The 26,614-nt window shown below is 46.6% G+C and overlaps 1 protein-coding gene across 1 annotated transcript in view; it reads right to left on the bottom strand.

Moving 5' to 3' along the window:
• Positions 1 to 238: 238 nt before the first annotated feature.
• Positions 239 to 26,614, bottom strand: part of LOC144168311 (phospholipid-transporting ATPase ABCA3-like) — an 84,759-nt gene continuing 58,383 nt past the window's right edge. Inside the window, exons 11-17 of the mRNA XM_077697321.1 lie at positions 23,916 to 24,071; positions 19,459 to 19,631; positions 15,218 to 15,428; positions 13,983 to 14,145; positions 4,923 to 5,182; positions 735 to 931; positions 239 to 245 (exon numbers count right to left, since the gene is read on the bottom strand). Coding sequence (XP_077553447.1) covers positions 239 to 245; positions 735 to 931; positions 4,923 to 5,182; positions 13,983 to 14,145; positions 15,218 to 15,428; positions 19,459 to 19,631; positions 23,916 to 24,071 — 1,167 coding nt within the window. The remainder of the gene's footprint in view (positions 246 to 734; positions 932 to 4,922; positions 5,183 to 13,982; positions 14,146 to 15,217; positions 15,429 to 19,458; positions 19,632 to 23,915; positions 24,072 to 26,614) is intronic.

Raw genomic sequence — 26,614 nt, 5'->3', positions numbered from 1 at the left:
ATTACTGTGCTAGCTGCGTCTTGTAAAATAAACTTAGATGTGCGCTTTATTTTGGCGATAGGCAATAAAATAGGCATTCAAAATAATGTCCTCCCCAAAAATAGAAAAATGGCTCGAGCTCTAGCCTAGAAAACGAGGCGGTATTTTAGCTGGAGCAGTAACGAAAGGTGCGAATAGATGGCGCGCGAGCAGTGTGATGCGGATAAATTGAATTGACTTGAGCAAAACTCCACCATGTTTAGTGTCTGGAGAAAGAGACGGGAGGGGGGAGAGTGAAAGGTGCGCGGGGCAAAAGAGGAATTTACGTAGCAGCGGAGGCACAAGAGAGCAATGAACATTTGCAACGAATTGAACAGGTACGGACCAATTTTTTCCCCAGCACTTTCTTGTCCGTCATATTAGTTCAGTCCTCTCGGCGGCGCACTGTTTACGAGGCATTGCACACTGTGTTCACGATCGGTTCAAAGCGGCCAGCATAATATCGAGCTAGGGGAAATGTTTCACCGTCAGGAGTTCTATCTGATTCTTCTTGGCGACCACTTCGGTGTACCACACACATACGGCGTTTTTGGGGGTATTTTAATTTCAATACAAATTTCATGAAAGGCTCTGGCGGTGCTCCAATGCGCAATAATGTTTAGTAAATTGAGTGCCTTAAAGTTTGTTTTTAGTTTATGCCATGTGCACAACAATATTTCGGCGCGCTTGCGGCTTTCTTTTTGCCGAAGACTCACCCTGTCTTCTTCGTCATCTGCACTCCGAAGTGAAAATGGAACACGTAATCCCGAAGCGATGCTGCGGCCTTTCCCAGCAGACTAGTGACGATGTCAGTGCCCGCGTCCGGACGCTCGATGTTGAAGTCTCCTTCATTCAGCATAGGGTTCAGGTGAGTGCTCAGGAAGCTGTCTTGTGTGTCCGCTTGAAGAAAACCCTGCATGGTAAAGGTATGAGTAGAGTAGAGGCTACTGAGGTGAGTGGCGTGGCTCAAGGCGTTCGTATTTTGTTTGATTGGGACGCAATTAAACATTTAAGGAGCGCAACAAACTTGGTGCCAAAATCGGATTGCCACCATATTCTAACAGAAAGATAAATTCTTAAAAGAGACTGTAATTACAATGCTGAATTATCTTAACAATACGCAATAAAGACACAAAAAAGCAGCACAATTGTACAAAATTCTATTGCGATATTATTTTACGAGACGAAGATGCCGCAAGGTTACAGTAAAGATCCATAGGATAGTAAAACTGTCACAAGTTTTTTGAAGCAACCGGAGATCTGGATTATAACAGTGTTTTACTTTACGTCTAAGAAACACTTTGTGCATGGCAAGGAATCGACGAGAAATAATGAAAAATTCATTGGCGGGTTTTTCGAAATTCAGACGATTCCTCCAAGTTTGAGGCTATGTTTGTATCACCTGTTTCGTGACGCGCGCGGAAGGATGGTTTGGTAGGGGCGTTGCAATACACTTACGTTTTCAGAGCATGATCCTCAACCTTGCTTCACCTTCTTCGACCATCCCCATTCTATTTTGTTGTGATAGCCTCCTCATACTCTTCATGGCAGTATTTTCTGCTTTAGAATAAAGCACATATGTTGCCTCCGCGGCTGTACCACAGTGGTGCCACTTCTTGTAGTCCACGTTTGTGAGAACTCCAGGATACATTCCTTGCTACACAGCCTTCGCTGCTTACGCCCGCGTGTTTTGAAAGGCTAATTTCCGCTTTCGGTCATCATCGGCACCACTCTACGGTGGAACGATCGTTTCAAATTTACCCGCCTTAATAGGAGCCAGCATTATGCAAAAAAAAATATTTTCACCACCCCTGAACACGAATGTAATGTTAAAATGTCTCCTATCATATCTGGCCTACCTTGGCTGCTCGACGTGCTCAGACCACTTGGAAAGGTTATCAGTCACCGTTAAGAGTGCCCTGCCACAGTTGTTTACACTAAGTCCCAGGCATCAGGCGCCTATGGGTCGCTAACCTGTGACCCACCTATTTTCCCAGGAGGAGTGCGTTCCTAGTGTCTCTTATGAGCGTATTACAATCATTGAGGGGAGTTTGTGCTGAAACATTCTGTTAAGATGTGTCGGGAGAAAAGTTGAAAAAACCATGTTGATCCTGTTACAAAAAACGCATCGGCGTAGCAGCGGAGAGCAGCATAGTGTGCGGACAGTAATTAGACCCATTTTATGCAAATGCTGTAAGATACAATCGCTCCTTTTCTTAAGGCTTTATCTCGATATGGAACCCCATCGTGTTGGAGACGTGAAAGATTATTGCTATTGGTTAATTTCAGTCCCTAATAGCACAGGCCCCTCACGATCCAAACATCGTTCATCACTAAAACTTCGCACGTTGCCGCAGCGTTTACGCAAGAGGAAGTGGTTTTAGGAAATGCGAAGTGCATTGATCGCACACAATTGTTTCCTGAGAACGGTGGTACCGGCAGTGAAGTCGGACTTTCCAATCTTGATCCGAGCAAAAGCAGCAGATGGCAATACCGAGTTTGTAGGAGCAGGTTGCTTTCGTACGGAGTGCAATATTAGAGACCACAAATGTTGCTTAAAAAGGCAGCAGAGCGGTGCGCGGAGAAGTTGTTTAATATGCAGTGGAAGCCGAATTTAGTTAAGGCGTCATTTTTTAACTCGTACATTTGTTTTGCAATATAAATGCAAGACAGTGAATGCCCCCGCTGTTTCTGTCACAGATGGCGTGTAAGAAAAAGAGCTATAAAACTGTGGAGATAGGGTGGTGCAGGATATGGTGGGAGGTAGTTGTGAAACCATTTTTTAGAAGTCCACAAATGAATCACCAATCCCTTTTTTTCATCAATTCTTATTCCGCATCGGCTGTACTTCTTTTTTCTACCTAACTTTCCTCGCTCCTGGTTTGAGTATTTTGTAATCCCATCCTTATCATCCCTCTTCTTACGTTGCTTAGACAGTATACCCACTATCTGTACGGTGTATGAGAATCCTCACGAAAACCGAGTAAAGATGGCTTCACGAATTCGTTCATAACTCATGACGCGCATTATGTGTCATAATAGTTACATCTAAAAATTGATTGATTGATTGATTGATTGATTGATTGATTGATTGATTGATTGATTGATTGATTGATTGATTGATTGATTGATTGATTGATTGATTGATTGATTGATTGATTGATTGATTGATTGATTGATTGATTGATTGATTGATTGATATTAGGGTTTAACGCGCTGACTCAGCGCAGACGATGAGGCGCGCCGTATATAGTCGAGGGCTCCGGAGTAATTTTGACCAACTGGGGATCTTTAAAGTGCGCCGAAATGTCGTACACACGGGCGTTTTTGCTTTTGCCCTCCATCAGAAAAGCGGGAAAAAACAATTGACGTAAGCACATTGCTGCAGCAGCCTGAAATCGCCACTCTCCGGTACTGACACTTGGGGATTCGCTGTGCAAAGAAAGAAACGTCGCAAGCTTGTTGAGATGATTCCCATGTTAAGCGTACGTCTTCAAGCATACCTTTTTTTTTTGAAGCTTCGAGATGTACTATTCACACTTACACGCACAAAACGCGTTACGAAGCGTCAATTCTCCTTCCGCTGGAGTGGCGCCCACTTGCACCGCTGCCATATCGTTTCCTGCTGGTACCACCAGAGGCCGCCCCAGCGCAATGAAAAAGGCTGATTATGTTCACCCCACGTCTTATAGTATTTTTGGTCTCCACGATGGTGGCAACAGTAGTTAGCTTTTAAAAATTATTTTTTATTTCTTTATACATATCTTTCAACCCAAGGATGACTCAGCTGCCTTGGTACAGTTCCAGATCTATTAGGCTTCTCTTAGTTCGCGTAACAACACGATGCCGTGCGCTAAAGTAAATAGGTACTTATTCAGTTTTATTCATATGCTTGTGCTCTTACTAACCAGCTTCCCTCCCACCACCCTCGCCTCGTGCGCAATTACGAAGTTGCTGTGTATCGTTGCTGCTCGAACCTCCCAATAGAAAATGTCTCACCCCTAAGAAATTTTTGCGCGACAGTACTTTCTTTGCATGTGTCCTCTGGAAGTCCTCAGTAAGCCACCTCAATTCCTGGTACTACAAAAAATTTTACTCTATAGGGTTGAACTTTTTTTCATATCCTGACGGACCATGTAGGAGGTTTTCAAGGGTTTTTTCAATATCGTATTGGCGCGAACAAAGGAACCTAAGGAAGAACACACAAAAACTAGCGCGTCCCACAGCGGGGTTATCTTAATAGAAAAACAAATTTCTGTACCTTATTGATTTGTGCATAATAACTACACTTGTTGGTCCCGACAACAGTTTGCTTTACCTATATTATAAAGATGCGTGCATAGAGGGCTGTCACCTGTGCCTAAAATGGCGATGTATGGAAGCCTTACAGAGTGCTCATTCTGCCTTAAAATCCGGAAAGCTTTCACGATTACGCCCCCCCCCCCCCCCTAATGTTAAATCCAGCATGCCTGAATGAGGCGACAGGCTTGTGGATGGAGAGTGACCCCTCCTTCGCGAGTTGTCAGGCAACACGAAATGTGTGCTTTGTCGTTGTTGCGAATTCTACACGGGATCATTTGGCTTCACATATACGCAAGAGTAACTTCGCCTCGCATACACAAGTTTCCATGCCACCAGAGTCCAGTATACTATATTTTTATGCATTCAGCAAACTAATGTTTAAATATAAGTGCGCTGATACTCTTAACGTCTCCATTGCCTTTTCTTTTTCAACCTTTACTATAAATTCCCTTTTTACTGAAAAAAAAAACAATAAAGCTTTGTAGTTAACGGCTAGACATTGCTAATCTGTGAAAAGAAAGGACAACTAAATGAGAGATAACACACACCTTTTGGGATTACAGGCTTCCGTAGGGACAACAGGTTTCTGGGTAGACACTTACGTTGGCTGAGACGAAGACTTCGGTAAACGAATACTCCAAGGTATCGCCCGTGCGTTCGACGTCGTGGCCGGATCCTTTGATCGCCACGTTCTCCAAAATGAAGAGCGCCGACAGCAGCACCACCGGCATTAACCAGCTGAAGAGCGGCATTCTCTTCTCGCGCCAGACGTGCACGGCCCGCTTCACAACCATGGCCCGGATGACTCCAGCAAGGGTAGGCTCGCCCCCCGTCGCATTGGTCATCATCCTCACCGTAGAGACTGCGCGAGAGGAATTGGGTGGGGTCATCGATCAGCAAACAACCCATCCGTTGAATGTGGAGCAGTGAGCAAAAAGCAAGGTATTGCCTACGACACTCCTGCTGCATTCAGCATAAAATGGACAGGGCACTAAAACGCTCAAGGCCAACGACGGCATAAACAACTGATATCTAATAAATAATTTATCCAATTCTTCCTGTATAGCTAATTTTCTCGTTTCCACAACTCAGCTCCGTAGTACACTGGCGAATAATCATCATTTCCACCGAAAAAGGCGAAGTGTTTCCACAAGTAATACCTAGTCCGAAGCTCCCGCGATAGCCGACAAGGCCATCACTGCGAGTTCAATGTCCTTTGCACTTCCACGCAGGAGTCGACCAACCTCCGCTCCTATGAAGTGAGGGTAGGATTGGATATATGGCGAAGTTTGGGGTTCTGCATGCACGTCCCGAGAGTAGGATAAATGCTGCGGCAGTTCCCGCAGTTGGGACAGTTGGAGGTCCTGAGTGATCGCTGGTATCGGTGTGTGAAGTGTACAGTGGGAAGCGTGCTTGTCTGAATCTGCCTTTGTACAGCGGATTCGCTGCGCGTGAGTGTTTTACGTGGTGTTGGGCGCCTCTGTCTCTTTTAGCGGATTGCCCAGTTACACTTTGGACTTCGCTGTCACCGGGCTATTGTGAAATATACGGTAATTCTGTTGGCTAAGCATATTAATAAACAATCGCGGTTTCTTTCTGTAAATGCTAAGGTATCTTTAAAGTAGAGTCATGCGGATGATGATAGGTTTTTTTGGCGCAAGGGCATCAAGGCCAACGAGCGCCAGTACTATGGTGAGAATTATTCGCCTTGTAATATGAAGTAGAAAACATATAATAGTGTATATTTAAAATTTCTGTATAAAAAGGAACATTTCTAAAATTTGTGTAGAGGACCAAGTAAAAACACATGTCACAATGACAGGAATTTTGTGCACGTGCCCCATGCCACCGTCCTTGCCGTAGCAAGGCGAGATTCTTCTGAGCTCAAGCATGAGATGGCGACTGGGCTCACGGGTGATATGCCACCATTAAAAATCTACATCTTACAGGTACGTATAAACACGGCTAACAAAAGCAAAATGGCTCGTCCGATAAAAACAGCAATGGGTGTTGAGGTATCATGCATTGTGCAATTCTGGCAAATGACGTTTTTTGTAGTTCAAGTAGTTTGCATTTCACAAGTACGTGAATGACTGATAACTGTCTGCATCTCCACAAGCGTGGTTGTCCTGTTCCTTTCAATTGGTACGCATGTGTAGCATTCGTATGGCCTATCCGCAGCCTACAGAGAGTAACCTCTGTGAGCCTGTCATGTTTTTCGCGAAAAATCTACCTAATTTGGATTTTACCATGTGGAATTCGCTGTTTGCCCATTCCAGTCTTCCTGCCATTCGTCACGCAGCCTCTTTTGTACGTCCGATTTAAGATCCTCGTAGGGAGCCCGTTCAATATCTACGTCGCTCCGAAAAGCAGCAGCTACAGCATTCCGGTCTGCTAGCTCATTTCCGGGTATTCCGCAGTGGCCTTGGACCTAAATAATTATGATTTCAAGTTTTTTCTTGTGTTCTGATCGAATCAGTTTTAGCAGGTCATTAAAGACTGGATTTTTCTGTAACTGTCCTGATGCAAAAGCTTGCACTGCACTTTCAGAATCGGTGAATATCAATGGCTTTTGGAGTTTGGACTGAATTATATATTTTACGTCCATGACAAGGCCATGTGCTTCAGCAGTTAAAGTGGATGTGGCTTTAGCCATAGTCTTCCACGTGAAAAAGTTTGGACCATGTGCAGCAAATGATAATGCTCTGTACTTGTTCTGTAAAAGCAAAAGAGGCTGCATGATTCATTCTTTTGGGGCTGTATCTTGTCAATCTCCATAAAAGACAAATCTCAAGAGATAGCGCAGAGATCCCACGGGGGAACAAAATCAGCAAAGCTGGTTTTCTTAGCGTCAGCACAGGATATTCCGAGGCCTGTGGCCAGCGCCCTTACAGAAAGAAGAAATGGCTCCGGCATAGCAGGTCGCTTTTCTAAATCTTGACAGCCTGCTTGCTAGAGAGCTGTTGGGATGTCCAGTCAAGGATATCACTTTTAGAGCATAAGTCAGTCCAGTGTACTTCCGCTGTGTCTCTTGAAACCACTGATTGGCTTCCATATACAGGCTTAAGACAGGGCTTGTCCGTAAAGCGCCGGCAGCCAGATGGAGGCCAAAGTGGTAGACAGGGTCTAACATCTTTAGTGATGTTCTTGTGGCGAACTGATAAACAAGGCCCCTGTAGTCGATGCGTGACGTCACAAGGCTATTGAATAATGCCAATAGGCACTGCTTGTCAGTTTCCCATTACTGGTGTGAAAAGACGTTCAGGATCCTGACTGCATCCAGACATTTCACTCTAAGGCGATTCAGGTGTGAGATGAACAAGGTCAAGCACAGCCCCAAGGAACTTGTGCTCCTTTTTTACTGCTATGGGTGTTTCTTTGAGCTTAATACGGGATCAGGGCGAATACCACGCTGCCTAGAGAAAACCAGATGTGTTTTTTGGGTTGAAACGGAAACCGTATTCTCTTTCCCATTTCGTAAGTTTGCTTGCAGCTAGTTGAATTTGCCTCTCACAAATGGACATATTACCTGACTAAAAGGAAACGTGTGCATCATCAGAATATACTGAGTAAGAAATGGAACGAGCCAGTGTATTTCCTAAGGAATTCATCTTAACAATATAATGAGTGCAGCTCAGCGCACCAACCTGTGGCACTCCATTTTCTTGGGCGAACATCTTCGGGAGTATATTTCTGACTCTAACCCGAAAGGTGTGCTCCGAAAGGTAATCTTTCGAACTGTTCACCATTCTTCCACAAATTCCAAGGCGGTGCGGATCACAAACGATTCCATAACGCCAGACTGTGTTATAGCCTTTCTGGAGGTCAAATAAAACTGATAAACAATGGAGCTTCTGTAAAGACGCATCCCTGATGTATAACTCGATAGCCACCAGATGGTCCGTTGTGGAGCTCCAAGGGCCAATCCTTGCTTGGCTAATGTCGGTAGTACCGTTGACTTAAGGAACTACGATGGTTAATCCTTTTTTCCAAGACATTGCATAAGCAACTGGTCAAAACGACTGGTCCAAAACAGGTACTGGATCTTTCCCCTCCTCTAGAATCGGCACACCAATGGCTTCTTTCCACGGTCTAGGAAACTGTCCTGCGTGCCAGATCTTGTTGAACAACATGAAAAGTGCTTGAAGCATGTTATCATCATCATCATCATCATCATCATCATCATTATCACCAATCTATCTATGCACACTGCTCGGCAAATACCTCTGACATTAATCTCCAATTATCCCGGTCCTGCGCTAACTGCGATCAATTTATCCCCGCAAACTTCTTGATCTGATCAGCCCATCTACCTTTCTGTGGCCCCCTGCCACGCTTGCCTTCTCTAGGGATCCAATCTGTTACCCTTAATGACCAATAGTTATCTTGCCTTTGCATTACATGCCCTGCCCACGTCAATTTCTTCTTAATTTCTACTAATGTGTCCTTAACACGCGTTCGTTCCCTGACCCACTCCGCTCTCTTCTTGTCCCTTGATGCTACACCTATCTTCCGTTCCATTGCTCGCTGAGTCGTCCTCAACTTTAATTGTACCCTCTTAATGCGCCTGCAAGTTTCTGCCCCGTAGGTGAGTACCAGTAAGATGCAGCTGTCATACACTTCTTCAGGGACAACGGTAGGCTGCCGTTCATTATCTGAGAATGTCTGTCGAATGCACTCCACTCCATTCTTGTCCTTCTAATTATCTCTGCCTCACGGTTGGGATCCGGGGTCACATTTTGGCCTAAGTAAATATCTTCGCTTACTACTTCCACTGCCTCGCCACCCATCTCAAATTGCTGTGCTGTCCCGAGGATTGATCATTACTTTTTTTTCTGCAAATTAATTTTCAGGCCTACGGTCCTGTTTCTCCAGTGCGGTAGCATGCCTTGCAACTCGTCCCCCCGAGATATAAAGCGAGGCAACGCCATCAGCAAATCTGAGGTTACTGAGCTATTCTGCATTAACCTTCAGTGCAGGTGCGTAATTAGGCTGTATGTTATTCGCTCAGCACGTGATGCTGATTTCTTGCAAGAGGCAAGGCCAACTTTCATCTTGTATTGCGAAGCGGCAATTATACCCTACCTTAGGCTACCTTTTGTCACGTACGATCGTTTCTTCCTCTGCCACCTTGTGTCTCAGGAAGTTACCTTAATGGTGAGCTGAACTCCATTCATACTCAAAATCCTCGCCTAAAGCACTTGCTTCTTCTTGTAAAGTGTCTCCGTCTGTGCCTACCAGTGGGTGCGTAACAGTGTTGCTACATCACAGCGCTTTATTCTTCTGCATACTTTCCGCAGGTTCGTATATGGTGTGATTGATGACACAAACCTATTGCAACTTTCTCTTTGTGCAATACGCCAAATCTGTCTGCCATTGGAATTTGGCCGCTTGATAAGTAACCGTTTTTTATTCGTCGACCACCTACACAACCCCACGCCTTATTCTGTTGCTTACGGGCCTTCCTGCAATCATCATCCCACCAAGGTTTTGGCTTAGTCGTCCTAGTAGAATAAGTCTGTGGAATGGAGTTCAGGGCTGCTTCGGTTATATGGTTGGTCAGTCTCTGCAGCTTCCTCAATATCAAGGTGGTCTATAAGAGTATAGTGAAGTTCAAAGAGTTCTTTCGAATTTTTCCAGTCTGCGCCCTCTTAGAACTTTTGTGGGTGCGGAGTATTCTTTATTAAAGTTTAAAACTTTGTGGCTGATTGGAAGGTGAGGCCTCTCGTACACGTTATAAAATGATCTTGCACAGAAGTGCTGGAAACAGAACTGGGGAAGCTATGGCGAGATCAATGCAGGAGCACTTGGCATGTTCCGTGTTAGAGTGCGTTGGATCTTCTTCATAATGCAGGCTCCTGATGATAGCAGAAACTTTTCAAAGAGGCGTCCTCAAACGTCAGTGTGTGCATACCCCCAGAGTGAGTGGTGAGCATCACAGCCCCCAACTAGCAGATACGGCCCCGGCAGCTGATTAACTAATGCTCAAAACTTCATACTGTAGACCCCGTGGTCTCTGGAGGTATGTAGAATGAGCTTATTGTCACCAGTTCATTAAAGGTAATGGTTCGTATAGCTACAGCCTTTAAAATGATCTGTAGCGGTAGGAACCGGCATGGCACTGACGTTTGCACACCACTCCATAGCGGTACATGCAACAATGCCTGTCTTTCCAAAATACGGAATAGTTATTCAAAAAGTTTCTTCTGCTCGCCCTTAGGTGTGTTTCCTGGAGGCACATAACACATCTTTGGTGTTGTGACAGCAATTCATAGATATCATCCAAGTTTTTCTCTTTGGTGTTGTGACAGCAATTCATAGATATCATCCAAGTTTTTCAAGAGGCGTCTGCAATTCCATTGTACTACATTATCAGCTACTATCAGCTTATGATATAAAAAGCATTGAGGAAGTGCTGTGCTGTAACCCTCCTCCCAGGCTCAAGACACCTTTCCAGGGGCAGTGACCTCAGGTGGCTTTAATTTTGTGCTGTCAAAAGAAGTTCCACGCCCTCTCGGCGTACCGTGCACCAGAGAGCTTGGCGTTGTGTCCGTGTCTTCTTGCCAAGCCTCAACAGCAGGGCTAGGCTGGCTGATTGAAGCAGCATGCCTCACAACAGAAGCCGGCACTTCAGTGCCAGCAAGGGGCCTCGCGATATCATCGAGGGGTGCTGGGGCAGCCCCTGAAGCTTCTTTTGTGGCGCATGCGGTGGCCTTAGCCACCGGCACTGATGGGGCCTATGGTGTCCCTTGGGGCCTCGCTGGGAGGATTCCAGAGGGAACTCTGAGTGTAGCACCGCCCCCCATCGCGCTACAGCGGCAAACCTAGTGTGTGTTAGAAATAGTCTATGTCGTGCTTCCAGAAAAGTAATGTGTTCCTTGTACTTCAGAGGAATTATTTCTTTTTCTTTCTTTCATTGGAAGGACCATACGAGTACGTGGCATGCTCTCCTTTGCAGTTTACACAGTGAATTAGAGCTTCAGAGGTGTCAGACGAGTGGTCGGGAGGGCTACACTTTGCGCTTGCTGCCTTGTTTCGGCAGCTTAAACCATGGCCAAATCTTCGGCAGTTAAAGCACCATCGGAGGTTAGGAATGTACAAATGGGCAGGGATCTCACCCTAGCCTGCCTCGAGACTCGGGCCGTACACTGGTCAAGAGTGTGAGGATTACATGCTTCGTTCGAATTTCCTTCCCATCTCTACGTATTTTGATTCGTTGAAACTTCACAACATTCTGGCCGTCAAACCCTTCCAGGAGTTCTTGCTCAGATAAGTTCACGAAGTCTTCGTCAGACATAATACCTCTGGGAGTGTTCATAGATCGGTAGGGATTGATGCTCACAGGGTTGTCACGAACAGTTGTTATTTTGGCCAACTTGGTACACTGATCTGCGTCTTTGACTTCTAAGAGAAGGTCACCGCTTCCCAACTTGCTTACTTTACAGCCACTTCCTATCTCAATCGTCAGATCCTTGGCTACCAAGAATTGAAACAGACGTGTCAATGACATGCCTTCTTTTTCACAGTGCCTGACGTGGAACTTGAGAAAATATTCTGCCTTTTTTGGTGTGAAAAACTGCTGGACTGCTTCATTGCGCCCCCATTTTGGAGGAAGATCATTGGGGGTAGAAGGTTTTGTTGCCATAACAAGCGAAATCAGTTCAGCAGCTGTGTTGGCCGCCCACCACCGAGCCCAACCTTAGAACGCGTTAGATGCACGTTAGTCATACACGGCTGCTTTAGCCCTCTTTAAGTACTCAATGTTGATTCCTTACCCAGGGTTAACCCTAACCACCTAAAAAATGTGTGAAAATGAGGAAAGGAAGAGATGACAGGGCAGGGGTAGCAACGAAGATAGGAATGGGAAGGAGCTTAGAGGGTAGAAGGAAAAAGTGGCTGGCTGATGGCCCGCCCGGGGCACCGTCTGCGGGAAGCGGGGGCCAAAGTGGCGTGTGGCCGCTGCCGGGCGGGCGCTATCCCAGATCACCCTTGCTTTGGCGCAGCCACCAGGATGCCCTTCCTGCCCAGACACGGCAAAGTCACGGACAGCCGGGGCATGGGTGGGTCCAACCCACATGGGCTCGCGGTCCGCGGTGTCGCGGTTACCGTCGCCTTGAATAGACAAGGTGCCCCTGCGGGGGTTAGGATAGTCATGCGCGCTGTATTCTGGAGGGATCTCTAAACTACTCGCATCAGAATACTTCGCATTTTTCAATATTGCTTTTCGCCGTTCTGTTAAACACGGGAACTGCTACCCATTCTCCGCGATGGAGTGCGCTTTGAAGCATAGTCCTCTTCGCTTCGTCCAGTGCTCGGCAACTTACTTTCAAGCGACCAATAGTGAACGACTACCTCAAAATCTACTTTCGGATCTAGCAATAGCTTGCGCCATTAAAAAGCGTGCCCCACGTATGCCTGCTCACCTTCGACTGACAGGAAGAGAATATTGCGTTTCCATCCTCCGCTCCCCCCCCCCCCCCTGGCCAGGAAACCTCCTTTTTCGTTAAATAGTAATAGAAGAGGTACAGAAGGGTACAGATTTAGTTTCAGTTTTCGCAGTAAGTACTGGTGCGGTAACATTAAAACGATAGCAGCGAATCCGGAAATTGATAAGCCCCGCAGAGTCTCATTCTTCGACTGCTTGTACATTGGCTCCCCAGGGGCCTAATAATCGCTCATCGGTGGGTGACGGGTGGGTCGGCCTCACTGGTGACCACCCATTGACGACCAAGGGTTGGACACTGGCTCCTTCAGGGTCAGCAATACCCACTGCTGACTCACGGGTATGTTTCGTCCTCCTCATCGTCATTGTCATCATCATCCTTAGTTTGGTCACCAAGAGTTCCAGCCAATTCTATCATGACTTCACCGAGTGCATTGTTTGCCCCCAATATTTCTGAGTTATCCTTCCATGGAATATTTGACCTCTCCTATTTTGTATACGGTCCACTGGTAGCCGGTTTGTTAAAGGGAAGGTTCACTTTTCCGTTGGCGCCACTACACAGCCTGCCAAGGTCTACTTCTTTCGCATAAATTGATCCACAATTAGTTGCACCCGCGTTTGTCCGGCAATCCACTCTTGTGCTCTTATGTCTAACTGACTCCCGTATTTCATGGCCCCTTGGGCCGATCTTCGGTTTTCTTTCAGGGCGCTTAGACCCAAAGGCATTACTAGAAGTACGGCTTGGTTGTCCGCCAGCGCTTAAGCGACATGAGTGGCCTCTACGCATGATAAAAGATTGCTTACTAAATGCAACGCCCCCCCCCCCCCCCGCATACTCTGGATTCATTTGTTTTTTCAATATCTAAAGCAGCATTAATCCTGTTACAAGGAATCGATAATTCAGGGAGGATTACCTTGCTGTCCACCAGTGACAGGATGATTACCAACAAATTAACCCCAGTGGTGCACTAGGTGACAGCATGGTCAATAGTCGGTTCATGTGGGTGGCCCACCCATATGTTTTAGATCACGACTTATTAGATCTCGCACCGAATGAAAGGTTCAGTTGTGTTTTAACGTCAACTTTCACCCGCTTGCGTATTGGCGGCGGCAATAGGCATGATTACATATGCAATAATTATACAATTTATACAACTGGCCTTACGCTTTACGAAATTTCTTATCTCTGAAAAAGAGAATATGAAATAGCTCTTCTTACGTCTGTTTTCCATTCCTCGCAGCTCATCGCCTTCGGGGCCAGGCCGTTTGCGACCGTCATGGACGTGCTGGTCTTCACCCACCAGGATGAGCACGTCTTCCAGCGACGTCACCGTCAGGCCTACGGACTCGATGCCCAGGTCCTTCCCTTTACTCTCAAGGGCCTGAATAGCAGAGAAGACAGTTACACGCACTCGCATGCTGTCATATACGTCCTGCCCACCACATACGTTTTACCGCGACATTTTTCAAGGGCAGAGATTTACAGAGTCATGGGCGGTGCCTGTATTGCGGCGTTCGGTCTGCATTACGATTGACGTCGTGAGATACTTAAGAAAAGCCTCAGCGTCAGAGCAGGTGTTGATCGTCGTGGGCTCGTACAAGACTCAAAAGAAGAAAGTGATAGGTCATGCGGGCAGTATTGCAAGGTTGCGAATTGATTGAGAGCACCTGAGGTCACCATTGCCTACACACGGAACTGTGTTTCTCCCACCACAGGCATGATTTATCATGCTTATGCCTTTTCCCGTGGGCACACAAGCCGATCGGTTGCACCCGAGCCACTGCGGAGTTTTGTTCCTCCGCAACATGAAAACATCGAAATTCAACCTCTATCACCCCGCGTATATCAGCACCAGCACATTTAGCACACCGATTCCTGCATGATAAATAGTGCTAACTGGTGCCTTGCTCGGCTATCTCTTGTTTTAAATTACAACTACCCTCTTTTGCCGGCAACTATAAATTCATCTCAGCTACTGCTGAGAATGACTGCCAACGATGCGACACAACGTTGTTTTTAGCGTAAAAGTGTCACGTTTTCGTTTGCGCCACCCCATTCAGTGGGTATTTTGCAGATTCTTTGAAAAATAGCACCCTCAGTAACAGCTCAAATCTTAAATTGAATTCTAGTTTTGTGTCTTATTTGGTTGACAAACGATCTAACAGTATGTAAATTTTTCTTTTTCTTGTAGTCCGGATTGTTTGCGTACACTTCGTTCGAGTAAAACCGAATACACAGTCATTCCGATATCTAGGAGACGACTCACACAACCACTTGTCCGCTTACCGAACTCATGGCACAGCTTCGTACCTTCCTTTATCAAATAAGACGTAGATATCGCGTCGCCCAATTCTGCTCTAAGCATTTTTACAGCAGTATAGCCCACATGCACGCTTTGTATGTGCTGTTCATCATCGTCATACAATTTCCCCGTGCACCCGCAAGATATTTACCTTGAACATCGCGATGATCTTGCGTGTTGCCACGATTTCACCCAGCACAAATATCGCCTCGTTGTCGGAGTCGCTGCTGAGAGTGACCTTGGGAGCGAACTTTCTCAGAACCGTTTCGATTCGTGCAACCTTGCATCCGGACATTTTGTTGACCCTCATGTGGTAGCCGGTGCCGAAGCGCTGCTTCAAGAACGTTGGAGACCCTATGCACCTGCGCATAGCATGGCCGGCCTTCACTGTTGGGGAAAGCAATTTCCACAACTTCAGGCGCACAGAAAAATTCATTGGCGAACACGGAGTACTCGGCGACCGACACTGGCCCTACTATTACGGGAAGAAAAAAAAACGCGTATGGCGGATACTCGTACAAATTGTCATCGCTCGCTGTTTCGTTTTGACTGCGGAGCAAATATCTCTTCTGTACCAACGTACGGCTGATATTGTCTAAGACCCATGTAAATTCACATTGGGTAACCCGCCTCGCTCAGCTACAAAGCGCTTTAGTGTGTTTGACCGGCATTAGTTCTATAATTTTTTATCTAAAGGCCTAGACGCCAAGTTTTGGCGTAAATATATACAAATACCGTCGTTATGACGAAGTCCTGGAGACCAAACTTATTTTGTTATAAGCGATACTTTGCTGTTAGCGATTACCAAGGTAATCGCAAAGTAATTACAAAGTAATCGCTAACAGAATTTCTGGAACCTTAGATTTCAGTCAACCTAAAGAACAAGCAGGGTTCCGTAAAGGCTGTTCAACAATGAACCATATTCGCACAACCAATCCGGTAGTGCACGGAGTATACTCAGCCACTATATATAGCCTTTATACAGTATGAGAAAGCATTTCACTCGGTCGAAACGTCACTAGTCATTAAGGAATTAAGGAACCAGGGTGTAGACGAGCATTATGTAAGAATGCTAGATGATATTTACAATGGGTCCTCAGCTACCATCGTCCTCCAAAAGGAGAGCCGCAAAATACCTTTAAGGAAATGTTATTCACAGCATATTTACAAGAAGTATTCAGAAAATTTAATTGGAAACAGGCGGGAGTAAGGGTTAATGGAGAATACCTCAGTAACCTCAGATTTGCTAAAGACGTTGCCTTGCTTAGTAACTCAGGGGACGGATTGCAAAGCATGCTACCGCACTGGACAAACAGTAGAACCATGGACCTGAAAATTGATATGCAGAAAACGAAAGTAATGATCAATCCTCAGGAGAGCACAGCCGTTTGAGATAGCTGGCGAGGCAGTGAAAGTGGTAAGCTAATATATGTACTTAGGCCAAGTTGTGACCCCGGATACGAACCATGAGGCCGAGGTAATTTGAAGGATAAGAATGGGGCGGAGTGCATTCGGCAGGCATTCTCAGGTAATGAATGGCAGCCTACCATTGTCCCCGAAGGAGGACGTATGACAGCTGCATCTTAGCAGTACTCACCTACGGGCAGTAACTTCGAGGCTCACTATGACAGTTCAACATGCATTGAGGGCGTCTCAGCGAGCAATGGAACGGAAGATGATAGGTGTAACTTTGAGGAGCAGGAATGGAGTGGAGTGGGTCAGGAACAAACGCGTGTTCGGGACACATTATAGAAATTAAGAAGGAATGGGCGTGGGCAGGGCATGACATGCGAAAACAAGATGACCGTTGGTCATTGAGGGTAAAAGAGCGGATACCTAGAGAAGGCAAGCGTGGCCGGGGGAGACAAAGTTAGATGGGAAGATGAAATCGAGACGTTTGCGGGGATGAACTGGTCGCAGTTCGTACAGAAACTGGGTAATTGGAGATTAATGGCAGAGGCCTTCGTCCTGCAGTGGGAATAGATTGGCTGGCGATGATGATGATTTCTAACAGCGGGGATGATCCGCCCTCGTTTCGCTGCAGTGGGGACCATGAATATTCCAATCACTCGTCTCCGTTATGACTGTAATTTGACTTCGTAGTCTATGTGTTTCGCTTGTTTAAGCGATGAGGTACTTGTCGGTTACACACCTTCTTGCTTTGAGCGAGAACGCCACTCAACCCGCCTCTGTTTTCAGCAGCGTGGATTCAGTCGGGGCACACGGATTTAAATGGCGAAATATTGGCGAAGATGTGGGGAGTTGGCGTAGCGTTGTGAATACCGCCTCGCAAGCCGAACGATTCGAAACGGCCGGTTTTGTTCGCGAAATTCGGGTTTGATGGACAGACACTTAAAAGAAGTTACAAACAAAGCTGCAATAACAAGGGCACAGTGCGACGATCATCGCGGTCGTCTATGGAAATTCCGCCACAGCACGAAGGCCGGCCGGTGTCCGCAGTAGATGCTTTGCGCCATTAAGGAAGAGCCGCTTTTGTAGAGTAGACGAAATGTAAGTCGTGGTTACGCAGACATCTACATTCCACTTAAGACCTCAAAGAATGCCTTTCATCGAGCGTTCGAACGTGGTGGGCTGGTTATACAGGCCGAACGACAATGCGTTTATTCGTATGAGCCGCTCGAGCTTTAGAAAAAAAACTGCACAACTGCTGGGACTCGAACCCAGTGCGTTAGCGCCAAAACCAGACGCCACCCTTGCGCCGCGGAAGCCAACGAACGGGGTCCTTTTAGCAGTGGCTCAAAACAAAACATTACCCTGTGGTCTGATCCGCAGAATAAAGCGGAACATTATTCTACGGTCTAGTCCGCAGAATAGGGAGTTCGGAGTAAAAAATACCGCTCCCCCTCCCCCCCCCCCCCTTCCAGAAAAATTCAAGCCATAATGAACAGGCGTCCAGTATTATGTATCTTTGCGTGTTATAAAGTTTAAGCGACGCTGCCCTAGAGAAAACCGGATGAACCCGTCCTTTTTTTTTTTCTTGACGAGTAAAACCAGCAACGTGAGAATATGTGGGAGCGGAAATTCTGCCGCGCTGAACATGTCCAATCTGTCATCAGTTGCAAGCTTTTCCGTGTAGGTGATGGGGTAACGTCAAAGACGCAAATGCGCATGGCAGCTGGTGTGACTATTTGGCTTGGCAGTCCATGTTCGCTCAAGCGACGTCTACGCACAGTCAAAAGACGGTAATGGTGCAGATGAAGGTTCGCGTAACGTCTTTACCGATCCCATGACGATACCCAACGTACAGAAGTTCGTAGTATCGCGCAAAATTTAGGCTGCTTCTCTGTACGCTTACTTCTTAGACTTCTAGCTGGCATACAGGCGTAAAAGGGAGTGGTTTTATTTTTTGGATCATAATAGAGGTTATTTGGTTGCATTCGTGCTTTTATTTCGACAGAAATTGATAACGCATGCGGGCAAAAATTTTGCGCCAACATAAAACCAAGGGACACAAAAATAACCACTGGGCGCTCGCTGACAGAACTAACGTCACCTGAGCCGGCGGCGGCATTGGTTACGATGGCACTGCAGTCTTATCTGCACTCGTTCCAGCACCTCATCTACGGCTTGAAATATGGAGCGCTTAACGCGTTCAGGGCCGAGTATGGGGCAAACGAGTATGGAATACAAATGGAGGCGACAAAAGGAGGCCTGTGTGGTCTCCGCCGGGGGAGGCGAAACCGGCGGAGAACGAAAGCAGCGACAAACACCATACAGCACCGTTAAACGAGCAAATGCTGCCATTGTTACATTGGCGATGGCGTCCCCCAACCGGGTTCCTCCACCACCATCATGTAGTGGTAGCGTGGTGGACCATCGGCGAGCAAAAGCAGCTGCCTTGGTGTTGACGACAAAAAAACGAAGGTAAACAACAATTTTTACTGCATCGCGAGCGATGAATAGTGACGATGCAGGAACAACCCATTTCCGGGGGAGCTTACAGCATCGCTCCAACAGAGCCACAGCAGGATCCGGTGCTGTCGATCGCATAAATATATTTATAACCCGACGCGCCAACGGTTAGACAGCGTTGTACACTGCTTGAACACAATACAGGCGCACAAGAACACTCTTTACCCGTCTCATGATAGTGGCTGTAGCTGCGCACGTTGAGACTTATAGAGGGGGGAGAAGAGATCTGGCGAGTCCCTAGACGCAGAACAATTTCTTTTGTATTTTGCAACTGCCGCGGGCGGGATTCACCTAAGGTTCACTTCTGAATAGGAACCGCGTGTTTAGCAAATAAAATAATTTCAAGGCGTGTTTTAAGAAAGGGTAACTTCACATCACGCAGCATGAAAATTTTTATCACCTCAAAAGTAACTACGGGTGAGAGCCCCGTATTTGTATTGGCGTGCTCTTAGTACGTACCTGATGCGCCCATTGGCCATAACTACGGTGCGGTCCGCTAGTATATCCGCCTCGTCCAGGTGCTGCGTTGTGAGGAAGATCGTGGAGCTGCGACGAATATCAAGCAGCAGCTCCCAGATCTCGCGCCGGCCATCCGGGTCCATGTTGGCCGTCGGCTCATCCATAATGATCACCTGCGCAAGAAAACAAGCCGGCGTGTTGTTAGTTTCGGCAGGAGAATGCCGTGTTCCCTATGTAACCGGTTTGGTTTACGGGTATGGTTTTCTTTTGTTTTTATATGCATAGCTTACTTCCTTTCATTCAGCGGTTAGTTAAGAAGCATCAAGCGTGTACTTGTGCATCAGCCATAACATGTTGCTTAGAAAGGTAAAAAAGATTGGCGCAGCTTGCAATAGTGGTGCAAGTCCGGAGAAACAGCAGTGCTGGCGGCCCCTCTCCCTTCATCGGAGACCTAGCTGTCGCGCCTACAATGGATTTCCGAGCTGCCGCTGAAAGCTGAAAATTCATGACTGGAAGGCTAGGATCGTTTTGTATGCAGCATTTGAAATTTCTCCCAAAGTGGAACGCGCTAGCACGCTATAGAACCCGCGGAAACCGGCTTCGCGAACTCGCCGTCTCTGCTCTCCACTTCAGGCGCGAACGATCTTGAACTGGTGTTGACAACAGCACGCGAGAGACCACGACACGAATTCTGGGCAGAGTGCTCCGGAAGGTTCAGTTGGCTGACGCCGAGCGCTCCTCACTAAGGGCACACGCACGTGTGCTCCGTATTTTTTCTTGGTATTTTTTCCTCGTAATGCGCGGGATGGCAAAAATAAAAGCTCAAACAGCTCTTCTACTCAAAATGACATTGCGGACAAACAAATAAAACTGACGATTCCTCCGTCCATTCAAATTTTTATAGAAACAATTGATCTTCCGACTTCAACAGTGATACCTTAAATGTAGCTGTATTGCCGACCACGGATCAAAGCCGTTCCGTCCTTTGCAACGCTTCCAGGAGGAGACCGGGCCTCGCTTTCATTCTCGGTGAACGCGGCACAAGATGAGCCACATAGCCCGAGATTACCCAGCGGTGCATGCGTCGGAGGCTGCGGGTTTAGTCGGCTGCAGATCGCCTAAGCGGCCGCTCCCCTCGCGGCCTCCGCCGCTACGTGAGCACGACTGTAAACGGGGTCTTGTGCAGAGCGCCGACAGCGGGCCTGCCGAATCATGCGACGCGCTTCGAGGGGTGCGTCGCCGAGGGCGTGTCTCCGGTCAAAAGGTTAACTTGCGCGCCCTCCACGAAACCGCTGGACGAAAGTAGTAAAGCTTTGCTGTAAGAGATTCAACCTGCTGCAAGGCACTTTCTTCTTAACCACATTGTCTCTTTTCCATTATGTTCTTCGTTTTGTGCATAGCCACGCCCGCGAAATTTAGTTATGGCTTTTCTTTACTGATTACAAATACTGTGCTGGCCTTCTGTTTACCCGCTTGTCAGGGGTCTTCAGAAAACAAGCTCTGACGACCCCATCTGTGCCTGCAAACTGTTTTCGCGCTCTGCACAGCCACCAATGAGCCCGTGGCGACTTCTCTCCGCATATGAATCTTGTGTTTATTCATTTCGTTTGCTTTTAAGTTCAGCCTAGCGCTTCTGAACTCTTTCAGACATTCGTTTTTTTTTTTTTTTTTAGTGCAGAGCACTTTAGCGCCTCGCCTTGTCGTAGCTCGCTCGCTGGAGCCAAATAGAGCCGGTGTTCCGCCGTAGCCCCTGTCGTCGCAGCGTAACCGAGAGGCTTCGAAAATCAAGCGGTTGATACAGTCATAAGCGTTTGAAACTCGTGAACCACTGGCACTTGTCATACATCTCCCCGTTGTTTAGCGCAAAGAAAACTGTAGGTACATTTCAGACAAAATATACGTAATTAACCGGCAGCGCTCGCGTTCATTTAGTTAGGAACGCTCGTTGGTTTGGTTTTTACGATAGCAAGCAAAAAAGTGGCAGTTCAACGCCGGCACGTGCGGGAGGAAAAGCAAGCAGAAAAAGAACAGAACTCCCGCTGGCTCCGTTTCAGGCAGGGGCCGCGCGAGTACTCGGCAGGCGGGAAATTTGTATTGCATTGGGTGGTAGGAGTGGGCGGATAACGGGGCTACAGCCTATTATGGCGAATCACTGCCGTGCACTTGTGACAGCTTTCACATTGAGTGGAACGTCTTGAATTTTTTTCTTAAGCATTCTGCTGCTGTTATTTCCCTAAATTTTATGTGATCCTATTAGGTATTTTTATGGACAATGCATTTGATCTTGTGTAAGCCAGCGTTTGTCCTGACTGGCACTATTGACAGTAATTCGCTTAGCTGGTCGCATACATGTATATGTGTCAACTGGTGTTCCGCGAAAATATTTCACAGGAGGTCGTCGATCATAAGTTGTGATCCAATACAGTTTCTCAGTTCTAGTTTCAATTTTGTCGGCCTTTGACCATATATTCATCCGCTCTCAGTCTTAGTACACACCTTAAGGCAATTTGGGAGCTTTAAAATGTCGGCGTCAAACACCAAACAGGTGCCCGTAGAACGGATTCCGTCAAGCTTCAATTGGATAAGAACACTAGAACAGTTGGTAATCTGGCCATCTAGAATATTCACGATGAATATCGCAAACGAATCGCAAAAACAAAAAAGTAAGGCTCGGACAGGGACTGCTTCGTCCACACTATTTTTGCTTCGCGTCTTGTTTGCGCTAGACACCATGAACACACCTAAGAAAAGGATAGTGGAGACGAGTTTTGTTCCCCTGGGCAGACGGCGTAGACATTCCCGCCAACATTTTAGCGTCCAAAAAAAGGCTCGACCACCTTATGCAATGACGAGGATCTCTTGTTTAATGGCCCACGTCAAGGCCCTTCGACGATATATTCATAGTGGTACCACAGAAAGAGTTCTTTGGACCCCACCAGGTGACCGGACATATATTTACTACTTTCCGCGCAGAGCCGTCATCCACGATCCAAGACTAAACAGGAAGCAGCGGATCAGGTCTGACGCGTTCCCTCCTTCCCAAGGCGCGAAGTCAAACGAAAGCTGTGCCTTTAGCCCGACATCGTAGCCCTTCGGCGATTTTGTCAATTACAGATTAGTCAATACCAGAAAAGCGTTTTCATCGATCAGCCCCTGGATACCACACCTCTACTCCCTAGGGCACCCTTGGCTTATACGTTGCCCTAAAGTTGGTATAATTGTGGAAGCCGTACACTAGACGGCTCGATGATATAAATGACTCGGGCTTACTCTTAAGAATTCAAGAACTGTGCATAATTTAGGTATGTTGATAACTCCTGGTACATACGATTTATGGCTTGGCTATTGTATGTCATTCCCGTGCATTTATATTTGCATCGGAATGTGCAATGTATGGTAGGATTTCACAACATTTGCTCTCAACCTTATATCTATGTGCCAGCGGCATTCTGTTTGGACGCGGCGTGGAACCATATATTTCAATAGAAGCAGCTTGCCCTTACGTATAAAAGGCAATTCACTAGTATGCCTATCAAGGAAACTTTCCCTGGTACATTACGTGCACGTACCACGATAAAACCAAGAAATTAAGGAGCTGGAATGTAAGCCAGGCTTAGAAATGACACTTCTAAATAAGTAAAAGCACCTGTGCAAGTTCAACTTCATGTGTTAATTCTAAGGGGGCAACAACACATCGCCTTAAAAGCTTACTGAACGTCTAGAAATGTCCGGCCATAAACTGATCAGATAAATATTCACCAAAGTGAATTATTGGCAACCGCGGTTACGCAACAGACCGTTCAAGTTAATATTGAAAGATCAAGTGCCCGTACCTTTCGGCCATATCCCCCCTGCGTACCTTAGCTTTTAGCGTTTAGCTAGGAAATGCTTCTTAGAGTAGGAGCCAGCTCTGGAGCTGCGTGGGGAAGGCTTCGTAGACGTTTGCCGTCAGACTTACCATTGGCCATATTTGTGGTCAGAATTCTCGGTATACCTTGCTCACAAAATGAGCAGAGGGAAGATACCGCTGATGCTATCTGAAAGCTGAAAGCTTAATTCACAAGACACAACCTGCTACCTCCAAATTTGGCACCTGTTTCAAATAAATAGCAGAGTCACCGAAGAAGCAGATAGGAACCTCCAAGCTGAAGACGTCACCTATTTTTCATGCTAGGCTCATTACAGAAAACAGGAACGACGTAAAAATGAAGTGATGACCTGGTTCTGTAGTTACGGCTTCCACAATGCAATACAAATGAACATCCGATAATTATAGCAGTCAGTTTTCCTCGCAGGTTACACACTGCACGAGTCTATCCTCACATGCACTTAAAGTACCAAAAAACATTTTTAACAATTGATAGAGTTGGAGGTTGTGACCCAAAATATTGCGGAGTGACATGCGTGGCCTTTTATACCACCGATAGAGATTACCAAGCATTCTATTAGGCGCTTACTTTTGGCGTGCCCAAAACGGCAATTGCGATGCAGAGGCGCCTTTGTTCGCCCAGTGAGAGATCCACTGCCATCATGTGTCTGCACTGCATCAGACGCACATCGTTGAGAAGCGTGACCACGCCGTTGCGGACGCTGTCTCTTTTAATTCCCTTCATCTGCACACACATCAGAAAGACAGAGTATGCAGGCCTCATTATTAACCCTGTTTCGAAAATTCAACTTATAAAGAAATTATCAAAACAAAGACAAGAAATATTTGAAATATACGCCAACAATTGGTGGAAAGTTCAGTAAACGTGGCACTGAACTTACACGTGTTCCTAAAATACTTCTAGAAATCTAGCCACCTAAATAACTGCTGTCCTGTCGGTTACTTTCTATAGTTACTGTACGCTTTCTTGCTATCGGTGACCACTGTCCTCACTCCTGTGTGGAGTAGCGCCGTGGCGATACCGCTTCTTCCGCTATATCGAGTTCTTTGATCCTGATTGATTCTCCATTGACTAGGTTGTGTTTGATTGTTACTGCGGCTGCCGCCTTGTCACTTCCGTGTACTGTTGATGCGTCTGTGTAGAGGATGTCCCGGCTGTCTTCCAGTCTAGTTTTTAGGGCTCTTGCTCTTTCTCTCCGCTTTCTTCATCTTCTCCCGGTGTCATGCTGCGTGAAAGGGGTTTCGTCATGATTTTGTCCCGCCTTTCGTCGCCTATGCGCATGTTTGTCGGTGTAGGTTCTATTTGCTATCCGAACTTTTGGATGATTCTCCGGCCATGCTCGGTGTTGCTGAGCAGCATTCTTTGGCCGGAGAGACGCGCATCGACGAGCTCGTCCAAAGTGTTGTGTATTCCCATATCGTAGTCTCTTGGAGGATGTGTAGGTGGGAAGCCCCAGAGCTTGTTAGTGGCTTTTTTATTAGTGGTGTCGATTTGATCTTTCTGAGTTTTGGTCATTTGGAGGTATGGTGCAGAGTATGTGATCCTAGAAATTATGAAAGCTTGGACCCAGCGTTCCGCGTCATCCTCCTTGATTCCCCTGTCTCTCCTGGCCAATTGTCGCAGCATGCCGAGGACATGTTCATATGAAATTAAGATCTTGGATACGGCCACGTCTGCTCTACCGTCGCTCCTGAGCAGTAGCCCCAGTATTCGACATTTTTGTATTGGCTTGTATCGATTCCATCCACTTGCACCGTGATCTGGCTTCTGGTCTTTTTGTTGGCGCCAGGCTGCACTACTAAGATCTCGGACTTTTGGGAAGCACAACTCCGGCTGCACGACTTGACGTATTCGTGCACTGTCGCCGCTGCTCTCTGCAGAGTTTCCTCCCTCCACCCCTCAGATCCTGCTCTGTTCCTCCAGACGGTAATATCATCGGGGTAGAAAGCGTGATCTAGGCCGAGATCGGTCCCATGAGCTTCGGCAAAGGCGGAAGAGCTAAATTGAATAGCAGAGGCGAGATGACGGATCCTTGAGGTGTGCCCCGCTCTTCTAATGGTATTGGGTCCGATTGTGCTCTTCCAATGGTGATGACCGCGATTCTTCTTCCAGAAAGCTCTTGACATTGTTAAAGGTTCTTTTTACGTACTTCGTTGTGTTTATGTTACGTAAGATACTGTCGTGTGTTAAATTATCGAAAGCCCCCTTCAAGTCGAGTGCGAGGATGCCTCTCGGTCTTGCTTTTGTCGCCTGTTTAACCATCAGCCCATTCAGCTGGATCATGAAGTCTTGCGTCCCTAGATGTTTCCTAAAGACAAACATGGTGGCCGGGATCTGCTGTGTGGCCTCTTGGTGTTCCTGAAGATGCTGCAGGGCAATCCTCTCCATCACCTTTCCTACACGTGATGTTAGAGATATAGGTCTTAGGTTCTGGATGGATGATGATTTGTCAGGTTTAGGAATGAATTTGATGTTTGCCGTTTTCCGTTCTTTAGGTAATGTTCCTTTTTTCTATGCCATGCTTATATGTTGCAATAGCTCTGTTGCTTTCCGGCCACAGGTATTTGATAGAAGCTTATACCACTTGTGATGTTTATATCCTTCTGTGTATCACTTTTGGGCACACATCATGCATTCAACGTCGCTTTGTATTTGGCCCCCCTTCCACTGCACGAACCCAATTAAGGGTGGTTAACATTGTGTCAGAAAACCAACAGCCGCCTATGAGCGGCTCAGTAACGTAGTCTCCAAACTGCGATAGTTCTTCTTCACAAAAGCCACATTTGCCGAGAATTAAGTTCGTCACCACGGCACAGACGCTCAAGGGAAGCTTCGAATAGGAAAACTTGAGGTCGACAAAACTGAGTCAATTAGTGTTTTTTGTCTTCCCGCGTCCCAGAGACTCATCTATGCCAATACTGCGGTAACAAAGAGCGATATTGGAGTGCTTCAGCTGCTTACATCCCAAACTAACGTTGCCCAAGTGTCCTTTATTGACAAGTAATGGGGCGCATGCTCTCTGCTAAACGGGTTGCAGTATATTATCCCCCTACTCAATGATCATACTTGACATGCAGCCAGCATTAAAGCCTTGCGAACGGGTGACGGTTGTAACGCGAGTATCTCCGTGGAAGTCGAAGTTTCCGAACCTCAGTTTTCGCCCTTCATTTTTTGACATAAAATGGCACCAGTCATTTTTTACCGTTATAAACATAATACCACAATAACTCTCCAGTACTAAGGTCATCAACGCTTGATGAAATGGT

Source organism: Haemaphysalis longicornis, unplaced genomic scaffold, assembly GCF_048455015.1.
Source record: "Haemaphysalis longicornis isolate Haplotype H1 unplaced genomic scaffold, Haemaphysalis longicornis Haplotype H1 scaffold_2, whole genome shotgun sequence".
NCBI lineage: Eukaryota > Metazoa > Arthropoda > Arachnida > Ixodida > Ixodidae > Haemaphysalis > Haemaphysalis longicornis.
Note: the sequence above shows the minus strand (reverse complement) of the source record. Positions and strands in the feature narration are given on the sequence as shown.